This window comes from Tetranychus urticae, chromosome 2 (genome assembly GCF_039701765.1).
Source record: "Tetranychus urticae isolate SD_2017Ah chromosome 2, NJAU_TeUrti_SD_1.0, whole genome shotgun sequence".
Lineage (NCBI taxonomy): Eukaryota > Metazoa > Arthropoda > Arachnida > Trombidiformes > Tetranychidae > Tetranychus > Tetranychus urticae.
Genome location: NC_142959.1, coordinates 29,351,541 through 29,363,880, shown reverse-complemented (window position 1 = coordinate 29,363,880; position 12,340 = coordinate 29,351,541). Strand labels below are relative to the sequence as shown.

At 32.7% G+C, this 12,340-nt stretch overlaps 1 protein-coding gene across 1 annotated transcript; it reads right to left on the bottom strand.

The window, feature by feature from the left end:
* Positions 1-7,359: 7,359 nt before the first annotated feature.
* On the bottom strand, positions 7,360-9,098 carry LOC149094302 (uncharacterized protein F54H12.2-like). Its single transcript, XM_089267449.1, has 2 exons — positions 8,777-9,098; positions 7,360-8,582 (listed from the first exon to the last, which is right to left on the bottom strand). The coding sequence occupies exons 1-2, from the start codon at positions 9,096-9,098 to the stop codon at positions 7,360-7,362; spliced, it is 1,545 nt and encodes a 514-aa protein (XP_089123575.1).
* Between the last annotated feature and the right edge of the window lie 3,242 nt (positions 9,099-12,340).

The following is a 12,340-nucleotide window of genomic DNA, read 5'->3' as shown; positions in this document are numbered from 1 at the left end:
TCTTAATTTCCTTATCAAGGCTATTGGATTTCAATCTAAAAAAGAGAAAACTTTGATTAGTTTTTGTTAAATATTACTAAAAATCTGATGCCTACAATTAATAAAATTTCCAGCCATACTCTCACTACGGCTGGACCTAACCTAATCTAACCAAACCTAACCTAACTTTTCTATTTCTTATTCTGAAATTAGTTTTTTCATTGAGAATTTGAGTCATTTAAATGTTCCGATTTTAATCTAACCTAACCAAACCTAACCTAACTTTTGAATTACCTATTCTGACGATTGTTTTTCATGAAAAGCTAAATTCTTTTGAATGCTTACTGATTTTTAACCTAACCAAACCTAACCTAACTTTTAGATTCCTGTATTCTGAATTCCTGTATTATAGTTTTTCAAGAACCATTAGATTATCTTGCATGTTTATTGATTTTAACCTAATCTAACCAAAAAGTTTTCAGCCATACTCTAGCTACGGCTAGACCTAACCTAATCTAACCAAACCTAACCTAACTTTTTGATGTCTTATTCTGACATTAGTTAGCATTAAGAATTTGAGTCTTGTCAATGATTTTGATTTTAATCTAACCTAACCGAACCTAACCTAATCTAAAGATTTCAACTTTTGTATTTCTTATTCTGACGATGGATTTTTTTCATTGAGAATCTTTCAAATGTTTTCGATTTTAAACCTAACCTAGTCTAACCTAACCTACTAATTGAAATAATTAAAAGTTGTTGGCATACTTTGGCCGAGGAAAAATCTACACAGTATATAAAGTCAAAACATGAAATTTTTGCGTAAAGATTGTGGTCAAACTAAAAGGATTCTAAAGATTTTTTATAAAATGGAAGGCATAAATCTAATCTAACCTACCCTAACCTAACTTAACCTAACTTTTAGGTTCAAAAATTTGAGGGATCAGATTTTTATATTCAATAAATAAACAATTCTACTTACATTTTCCCTGGTTTTGAGGCTCGCTTTCGCAGAGCCTCAAAACGCAAACATCGTCCTCGCAATTTGCGTTTGCAATAAGCAGAAATCGCTGGTTTTGGTTTTGGTCGTGGTCGTGGTCGTGGTGGAGGTGGAGGTGGTGGAGGAACATTTTCGGAGTCCGATTCCGATTCACCGGTCGACTCGAAAGAGTGAATTGATGATGATGATGATGGCGATGACTCTCGATTTAAAAACTTGGGATAGCGATAAACAAAAGTAGGCGATGAAGGTGGAAGAGGAGACGAAGGTGGAAGAGGAGACGAAGGTGGAAGTGGAGACGATGGTGGAGGTGGAAGTGGAGACGAAGGTGGTGGTATAATTGGAGACGGAGGTTGTGGTGGTTCGTGCTCCACGGTGAAAAATTGTTCGGGAATGATGACACAATAAGGTACATCATCCCTGGTCTCACTTTTAATAAAATACCTTTGCATTTTGGTGGGCTGTAAGGGTAACGAAATTGGGTCAGAGGGATTAAGTGAAACAATTGGACAAGTGACCCAAAAAAACTTTGAAAATTTTGACCAACTTTTCGGACATGCGCAAAAGTTCAAAAAGTTAAAAGTTGAAAACAACACCCACACAAGTGAGAATGCACTATTATCATCACTGTATTATACAGTTAATGCATTCAACATAACGTTAAGTCATAAATCAATCGAAACAAGTGGAAATGCCTTAACAGTAAATATTTCAAATGCATTTTAAAGTAATATGCAATAAAACATCTGGTTTTTATTGGAGACCAATGGACATTTTGTTTCTATTCTATACTATGGTTTTCACTTATACGTTAATTAGCTAAGAATGCATTGGCAATACTGTTTATTGATTTCGATTGACCAATCATCGTTCAGCTAGGTTTTTTGTGTATGCTTGACTCCCTCGTGGAAAAGTATAAAATGGAGAAAAAAGATCGGAAAAGTGTCAGTTCACTCAAATCACAATTAAGAGTTAGTTTTGAATTTCATAAACTCTCTGAAAAGATTTGTTGAATTTGTATACCATCTATTCCATTCACAGCCAATTCATTTTATTCTTGATTTTGTTGAAAGATTTGGTTAGATTAAATCAAAATGGATAATGATGTAAGTTTAATCTTTTCTTTCATTCTTCCAACTTAATTTTGAAATGTTCATTGGCAATGCGTTATTATCATTACAATAATTTTATTTTTGTTCACATTTAGGTTAAAATTATACCATTAGATTCCTCTTTGGAACTGAATGATCCAAGATCATTTCCAATGTCAATTTTTGACATTTTATTGGAACCTCTTGATCTGCCTGTTCCAAAATACATTCTTACTAGGAATCAAAAAGCTGCTCTTAGACGCAAAAGGAGATTGAATGATATTAAGAGTAAACCTGATGGTGATTTTGGTAAAAATATAACTAGATTAAGACAATCAAGGAAAGCTTATGCTAGGATTAACAAGATTAATAAAAAAGCTAATGAAATTTCTAAGCAATCAATTACTTCTGAAACTGAATACAAATCTGTTTACTCTATGTATACGAAATATCGAAAAATTGCTGAAACTCAAAGACATTTTGCGAATTGTAACTATGAACTATCAAAAATAAAATGATATTGAAATGATAATAACACATTGCATCATTATTTATTCGTGAAAATCTAATCCTTCTTATTTTTCTCTACTTATAGCTATTCTTATGTTCTTATTGTCCCTTTTCAAGTCACACACTTGAAGAACTTTTTGAACATTCGTGTCCTGAGTACGATGCTGAAGTCACAATTCCGTCACCAAGAACAGATCTTACACAAGCACCTACAAGTTTTGTAAATCCTTTATATTGCTGTGTTTTCTGTGACTACATTGCAGAAAATAAAGGTGATCTTGACATACATAAATGTCCAGCCATGGAGCAATGGAATGATGATGACTTTACTGAAAAATTATCTTTGCAGTGTGAAAAATGTGCATTCATCGAACCAAATATTGAGGCCTGGCTTTCTCATGTATGTTATTCTAAACAAAGCAGTTTGGAACCAACAAAGAATCCCACATTATTAACTTGCAACAAATGCTATTTTAAATCCTACAATCCTGATTACATGAGCGGACACAATTGTGAGCCTGCGCCTTCTTACGCTGATAAAGATTGGGAGACTGTTGATGACGAGTGGAATTTCGAATGTCAGTATTGCTCGTTCACTACATCATCTACAAGAAGGTTTCTGGAACACAGATGTCAATCTGAAATTGCGCCAGTTCAATACAGGTGTTCAAATTGTACATTCACGACATATTTTGCTGAGCAGTATCTTTTCCATAACTGTACGAAGCCAGAGGTACATTCAATTGATCAGCCATGTACATCTGATTGCACTCATGAAGATAATACGCAGAATAAAGGTCAAAAACGTAAAGAACCAGATGCAGATAATCAAGAGCAAATAGAAGCAGATTTCACTGCTAATAAGATGAAAACAAGGAGGAAGTATACGAAAGCAAACCATCGCTGCGAAAATTGCCGAAGAGGTTTCATGCGAGAGGATGCTTATTTGTCTCATTTGGATTGGTGTGATAATCGTATGGTCATCGATGAAATCAATTTAGGCGATTATCCAGGAAATTATAAGCAAAAAGCTGCAGCATTCAATAAATTTGTAACTTATGAAAACAATAGTATTGACTGTATTGATGTACAAAGCTTGCAGTTATCAAACATTGAAAATTTGTCTGCCATAATTAAAAAATATTTGGAAAATTACAACTGTCTAAAATTTGAATTAATTATTGATGCCATATTGACACATCCGATTGATGCAGATGTTACATTAAGACGATCTTTCCATTCGGTAATGCATTCAGTTCTTCAAGGAGATGATATTCTTAGTACTTTGAATAAAGCGTTTGAAGAGATTAATGAACTTGTTGAGCAACATACTGAAAGAGGCAGTGGCTGGACATTGAATGAAATAAAAAATATTCAAATAAATATCGGTAAATATGTTCCTCATCGTGGTGGTTGCTCTCGATTTTCTTTGCCGACTGAAATGTATAATAAAAAATGTTTAATCAGCATTCAGACGCAAAATTCCTGTTTTATTTACTCAGTGATGGCAAATCTACATCCTTGCAATAAGAATGCTCAACGAAAATCGCACTATACTCAATATATTGCAAACTATGATACAAGTGATCTACCTGATGGTGATGTTGATTTATATCAAGCAGAAAGATTTGCAAAGAAAAACAATTTGAAACTCAACATTTATACATATGACGTGGAAGAAAAATGTGTCATACCGTTGAAAATAATGTCAAATCAATATGATACAAGGCCTGTTATGCTTTTTCTCTATGATGGTCATTATTATAAAATTTCGAATTTTGATAGATTGGCGAGTTTTAAAAATAAGCATTCACGTTATCATTGTTACCGGTGTTTGAGTGCATTCATCTGTCCTGAGGAGTTGGATAAGCATATAGTTGACTGCTCTGAAATCACACCGCAGAGATTAATTCTTCCAGATCAGTATAATCTTTCATCAAAACTGTTCTTCAATAAATACCAGAACCAAATTATGCATCCTTATGTGATTTATGCTGATTTTGAAACCCTCTCAGTTACTAATGCAGATGAATATAATGTTCGCACTTTGCCAGTTTGCAGTTATGGATATGTTGCAGTAGATTGGGAAGGAAAAATAATTGAAAAAGATTTCGACAGAGGAGATAGAATGGGAGAAAAATTTCTCTCTAGTATTGTTGAAACAAAAAGGAAACTGGATATTGATTTGACCAGAAGAAGTAAACCATTACGAATGACAATCGATGACGAGCTTGCATTTTTGAGTGCAACAATATGTTATGTTTGCTGTCGACCATTACACAACGACAAAGTAAGAGATCACAACCATTTGACTGGAGAATATCGCGGTGCGGCTCATAATAGCTGCAATTTAAAGTTACGAATACCTGCCAGATTGCCGATATTTTTTCACAATTTAAAGAATTTTGATGCCCACATAATATTCAAAGCACTCAATGCACAACTTGCAGACAATATTTTTATAATTCCTCACACAATGGAAAAATACATTGCATTCATGTTCAAAAATTTCGCTTTTCTCGATAGTTTTGCCTTTCTCCCTTCTTCATTGGATGCACTTGCTCAAAATGTACCAGTTACTTACAAAGAAAAATTTCTTGAACAAATATTTCCTGGAGATGTTTCTTTGCTGATGAAAAAAGCTGTGTTACCCTATGAATATATTGATTCATTCGAAAGATTTAATGAAACATCTTTACCACCAATTGATTCATTCTATTCATCACTAAAAGATTCGCATATTAGTAATGAAATGTATAATCATTTACAGAAAATATGGTCTGACTTTGGTTGTGAGACTCTTGGTGATTTTCATGATATCTATTTAAAAGTTGATGTCATTCTACTGGCAGCTGTTTTCGAAAATTTTAGACGTGTTAGTCATGACTATTTTAAACTGGATCCATGTCATAATTTCTCAGTCCCTGGTTTATCAATGAATAGTGCATTACGCTTCACAGGTGCACGAGCTGCTTTACTTACAAATGTTGACATGTTATTTACAACTGAAAAAGGACTTAGAGGAGGACTAACAGTTGTTTCTAAACGTTACTGTAAATCTGAGCCTGGTATAAATGAAATTGTTTATTTGGATGTCAACAATCTTTACGGCTACGCCATGTCAGAACCTTTACCTTATGATAATTTTGAATGGGTCGATTTAAATAATAAAGATATCAACAAATTATTATCAATGTGCAAAGGAACTACAGGAATGATTTTTGAAGTCGATTTGATTTACCCTGACCATTTACATGCTGCTCATAATGATTATCCATTAGCTCCACATAAAATGAAGGTCAGTGAAGACATGTATAGTAATTATCAAAAGCAACTCTTACAAAGATTACGTGAGAAGAAAATATGTCCATCATCAAGTGAAAAACTTCTTGCAACATTCCTACCTAGAAAAAATTATGTTATTCATCATAGACTTTTAAAATACTACATATCAAAAGGATTGATCGTTACAAATGTTCATAAGGCCTTCAAGTTCAGAGAAAAGTCATGGTTAAAGGCTTACGTTGATTTCTGTACGGCTCAGAGGCAAGCAGCAACAAACAGCTTCGATAGAGATTTTTGGAAACTCATGGTAAATGCAATCTATGGGAAAACGATTGAAGATAAGCGAAAGCATAAAATTGTACATTTAATCTTCAAAGAAATGCTGGCACTCAAACGTTTTCGATCGGAGCTATGTGAAAGCTTTACAATCATTGATGAAGATAAAATACTTTTTCAACTCAAAAGAAGCACTGCCTACATGGATAAACCTGTTACTGTTGGTTTTTCGGTCTTGGAATTGGCTAAGTTGAAAATGTTTGAGATTCACTATGATCATTTTAAAGCAAACCTTGGTGATCAAGTTGAACTCTTATATACCGACACGGACAGTTTAATTTACAATATCAAAACTAATGATATCACTACAACAATGAAAAAATTTTCAGCCATTATGGATTTTAGTAATTACGATCCTAATCATCCTTTATACAACAAAGACAATGAGAAAGCTATTGGTTTCATCAAAGATGAAATGGGAGGAAAAAGAATTGAGGAGTTTATTGCATTGAAACCTAAACTTTATGCGATCAAGAGCAGTGAAGGTGAGAAGAAGAGAGCTAAAGGCATACAAAAAGTAACGGTTGATAAAAAAATAACATTTCAACAATATGAGGATTGCCTACGACAAGAAATTGTTCCTGTTGAAACGCAGAAAAGGTTACAATCGAAGCAACATGTTATAAATATGGTTGTAAATAAAAAAATTGTAATGACACCTTTTGATGATAAAAGATATTTATTGGATGATGGTGTTTCAAGTCTTGCGTTTGGACATTTCGCTACAAAATAATTTTTTAAGCAAAATCAAAATTGTAACTTCATTTTCTAAATGTGAGCATTTATTTAGACATTTATAAAACAATGATAAATTTTTTGACATTAAAATAAAAAAGATGCAAAAATAACCACATGCTGTTGAACTGTTTCCTTGATATTTAATTTTATTATAAACATAACCTCGGGTAGCATTTCTTTCCAGAAATGTCAATATATTTCCAGTTGGAGGTCTTCCAAATGAATCGAAATAGTGTCCTTGTCTATTTTTGTTGATTATAATAGCAACCCAATGACTTCCATCTTTATAGTGAGGATCTAAATTCACGATCAAAGAGATTGGTATATTACATGCCACAGGCAAGCAGTCGATAGGAAACACACCATTGAAATCTTTTTTAGCTGACAGTAGTTTTATTATATCAAGTGTAGTTAACATAACTAATAGTCAATGCTAACATTTCTGTTTGCGTCAATAGCAATATAATTGTCAAATTGAGCAAAAATTATAGCCTTGATGGGTTTAACTAAAGATTTCGAAAACTTTACTTGCATTCTTATAATACCTCTTCTAATTAGGCTTAGAGTACCGTTTTCAGCACCTATTGATCCATCAGCAGTTAAATCAAAGGCAAATAAAGTTTTACCATCTGCATAATCAGCATGTGTAATATTCATTTGAGGATGACCTTCATCTTGATTCAAGTATCGGTACAGATTAACATATTCACGCATGTAAATGCCGTCTGAAAAGTTTGGAGTATAGGGTATGCTAGGTATCATAACACCGTCAACATATAAAGCTAGATAATTGATGGAAAAATGTTCAAACTTGAAAGGATCATGAGAAATTGATCCTCCGAAAGCTAAATCATTAACGAAACCAATAATAATTCTCCTAGGTAACATTCCGGTAAAAATATTTTCAATAGCTGCAACACTGATATTTGCACCTATATCAAAACAACGCGTTTCATTTCTTGTTACAAAGTATTTTGCAGGACTCATCGAAAGGCCTTTTAGTAAGCTAAGAGCAGCATCTGGAAATAATTTTACTCTTTTGATGTGCAAACTAACATAGTTAATTTTGAGCAAGTACGAAGCCGCATCTGTAGCATCATATTTTAGTAGAGGGAAATTATCAGCACTTTTAGTGAATCTGAAAAGCATCGGCACTGCATTTATAATTAATTTATCTTGTTCACAAAGAGGTAAATGAAGGCGATAGTATAAATCGAAAGAACTTTTTTTCATTGTATCTTCATCTACATCTTCCATTCTTCCTTTATCTGCAGGATTAGGATGTCGAAATAATTCATCTTCAAACCATGCTTGATAGTGATACATGTTATGAGCTTGCGATGTATTTACAGTACCCAAGAATAGATCAACTTGTTCAAAAAGAGCATTTGCAAAGTTTTTAACGGGCTTAATTTTATTTACATCTCCAAGACCTTTACCGTCGCTAGTAGTTACAGAAACATAAACATGTAACATTGTAGCTTGCAAATCAGTGAAATCATCTGATGCTTGTACTTGTATTTCAAAACTTTTCCCACTTTCAACACTTGAAGTTGGTCTATATTCAACTTCATATGATGATTCAATTGCAGTTTGAGTAGGTGGAACATGGAAAATCTGTAGTTCAGTTTTGCTTACAGGAACTGATGATGAATGCAAATATTCCATTATGCGAAAATATCTTTCGGTTTTCTTTTACGTTTCCTTCCTTTTCCAACTTTTTTACGTCTAAGCACTTTTTTATTTGATTTAGCTTTTTTACTTTTAGCAGTTACCTTTCTTTTCCTTCTTTTTATTTTTCGTCTTTTCTTTTTGGATAAGCTTAAACCAGAACCACTTTGATCGAATTCGTTACTAATTTGCATTAATCCTCTTTTAGCAGCAGTTCTTATACCTTCTTTTCCTCTATTTACCAGTGATTGTTTGACATTTTTCTGATCAAGTATATCTTGACCAATATTCATTCCTGTTTTCAACAATTCTTTACCGAAAAATTTTAAAACAGGAATACCAAATCTTTTGAAAATACTTCCAATTCCATAACCGCGTTGATAAGGTTGTCCTCTAAACACATTAATGTCTTCAAATCCACGACCTGCTTGTGTTCGATAATGACTACTAAAATCACTATCACATCCACAGTAAACTTTTCTGCTCATATTTGTAAATTTCTCTATTGTAAATTCTTGCTCTTCTTATACAAGTTCTTTCTTTTTGAAATGTAAACTTAAATGTGTACGACCATCAGTAAATTTTATTTCTTGACCATTTTCATCAGCCAGTAGGATACTTATGCATGTTAAATCTCGAATACGTACAGGATAATAAAATGGTTTAGTTATTGACATGTAACCAATATTATCATAGATTCCTTTAGTTAGTGGAACTACTTTGAGAAGACGTGATTTACCATCACCAACAAAGTGATCATGAATAATATCAGTGTAAATGAAAAGTAAATGAGATCGAGTACCTAAAGTTGGCACACTGTTTGCAGTACACAATAAGTAATTTCCATCTAAAACATCCATGTATTTATTTTTATAGTCATCAAAAGTAAAACCAAGCCTTCTAACAAACTCTCGATCTAAAAACATAGGCATTATTGGACCGTAAGTTGATTCACCTTTTTGTACATCAACCTTTCCATTTTTCAATGAAATTTTCGGTGCTGAAATATTTACATCTGGGTTAGGATGAACTTGATCACTTTTAACTAACTTATCAAATTCATTGTTGAACTTTTCAAATATACTACTGACTTCAGTATCTTCGTAAAATGTTATGGATAATTTTTTTCCAGCCATTTTTATTTGTCTTTCTTTAATTCCATAAATTAAACAAAATTTCACTGTAAGCTTAGGTCGATCATAAGTTATTGGATAAAATATTTCATGGACTCCAACTACCCAATCTCCGTCAAGGTGTATTGTTTGTGGTAGTTTGTTTACAAATTTTGATAATGTGTTTTCAGGAAAAATTTCCATTGATGCGTTTGAAACAACATCAATAAAAAACTCTTTAGATTCGTTCAACATTTTCCACCCAACTATTAAACTTGGCAGGATAACCAAGCCACTTAACCAAATATTCTTTTCTTTTTGTTCTTGGATTTAATCGTTGTCGCAATATTTTTTCAATCTTGTACACTTCTGGCTTCTCTGTGAGTTGTAGCTCCCAATGATAGAAAATTGAAGTTATTGCTTCACTATCTAAATCTTCCAATCGATAAATGTATCCTTGAGGGGTCTTTTTAACTTTAATTATTTTAAAAACTTCTTCAGACCAATTTGTTGTGGCCCCCTTTTCGAAAATACCTTTAGCACGAGTTATCCTTACAAAATCACCAACTTTGAATGGTTTGACTCTGATTGAATTTATTTTCTTGTGCGATTTTCTTATATTGAGTAAAATTTCTGTTTCATTTTCTGGAGTTACTGAAGCTGGTGTAGTATTGATAGTGCGATGAAATGAATTGTTGTAACCTATTATAATGTCACTCAGCTTATCTATGTAACGATTAGTGTTTTCAGCTGATAAATAACGATATATCCTTGATCTCAGAGTTCTATTAAACCTTTCTGCGATTGCGCATTTTATGACATCATCAGTTGTTGTGAAGTGTTTAACATTATTGGTAGTTAGAAATGTTTTCAATGTTGAATTGACAAATTCTTTTCCTTGGTCAGTTTGCAATTTATCTGGCTTTCTACCGTTAGAAAATATTTTGTTGAAAGCATCTGTGACAGTTTTGGCACTTTTATCTTTAAGCGCGATTGCCCAAGCGTAACGGCTCAAAATATCAATAACAACAAGAATGTATTTATAACCATCATTTTCTCTAGCTAGCCATGTCATGTCGAGAATATCAGCTTGCCATTGTTCATCTAAATAATCTACTAAGATTGGTACTCTTAGAAAATTTTTTCTTCTCTGTTTAAATAATGTGTAAGCATTTTGTTTATTCAACCAAATTTCAACTTGTCTTAGTTTCAATGAAGGGTCTTTCTTTAAGGCTGCATTATATAGCTTTTTTAAGCCACCAAAACTGCCTTCAGCTTTAGGATTATAATAAATTGACTCTAAAAGCTCCGTGACAGCATCTCCCATGTTGTTCTTTTTGGTATTGTTTGAGCTCTTGACAAAATGTCTTTTATGTTTTTATTCAAAATTAAATTAGTGATCGGGAGATTATTTTCTTTTATAACCTCAATTACTCTCTTTGTACCAATAGGTTTCTTTCTTGCAGCCTTCTTGGAAAAGAAGTCAATTATATCATCGATATTACTATTTAATACAGGTCTGCCTGCTGCATTTAATATTGCACCGTTTTCATCGATAAGATCATCAATTGACCTTAAAACAAGTTTTAAATCCTTAATTTTTTCTTTCTTAGGTGTTTTCATTGGAGTTGCATATTCTTCTTCTTTACTCGCAGGCACATTAAAAGCTTCAGTATGCTCTAATAAATTATTTGGAATAGATACAGCTGCTTTCTCATCAAATTTGAATGTTGTATTTTTAATTTGCATCGGCTCCACTTTCTGTTGATCTATTTCATTTGACAATGCAATTTTAGCAGAATCAGATAAATTTGAGTTGATTATCCTTTCAGTTTCATTGGCCTTTTGATTTTTAAGGCGTAAATATTGATCTTCTGGAATTAAAACCAAACGTGTCACTGTATTCATTTTAAATATTTATCAGCAATAGTCGAAGCAAGTAAACTAATAATCGGGAGTAAAAGACTTGGCAAAAATCCGCCTTTTTGAACAAAAATAGATTTGTGTTTCTTTATCGAATACTTGTTGTTTGATACTTTACGCATGACATTCTTATATCGTTTTAAAACAGTTTTTTGTGAACTTTTGACTTTTATTTTGCCGTTGAGAATATTTTTAATGATTTCCCTTAGCGCATTCAAAACATTTCTAGGTGCGAGTTTGAAAAATTTTCTCCTGGCAGCAACATTTCGTGTTTTCGCTAGCTTTTTTAGCCAAGATAAACACTTTGCACAGCTAGCAACCGTCATAGTGTTTATTGTAATTTCTCTTTATCATCCAATTCTTATATAGCTGTTTATAGCTGGTAAGCAATCATATAACCATTTTCTCCTTGTATATTTGACAACAATCTCAAATTAACTGGCGTGTAGGGCTTCAAATCAATAAATAAATATGAAAATGGTTCTCTTGTAGCATCTTCATAGATAGCTTGGAATTTTTTTATTTTTGCTGGAAACATTTGCCTTGCTATGTTGGTTGCGATTGATTGATCACGCGGATTCTTGAAAAGAACAATATACTGACAATTTAAAGAAATGTTTCTGCTTTCTTTACCACGCATAAAAAAGTTTTGAACTATCAGTATGACTGAAAGATTCCTATGATGTGAACCCTTA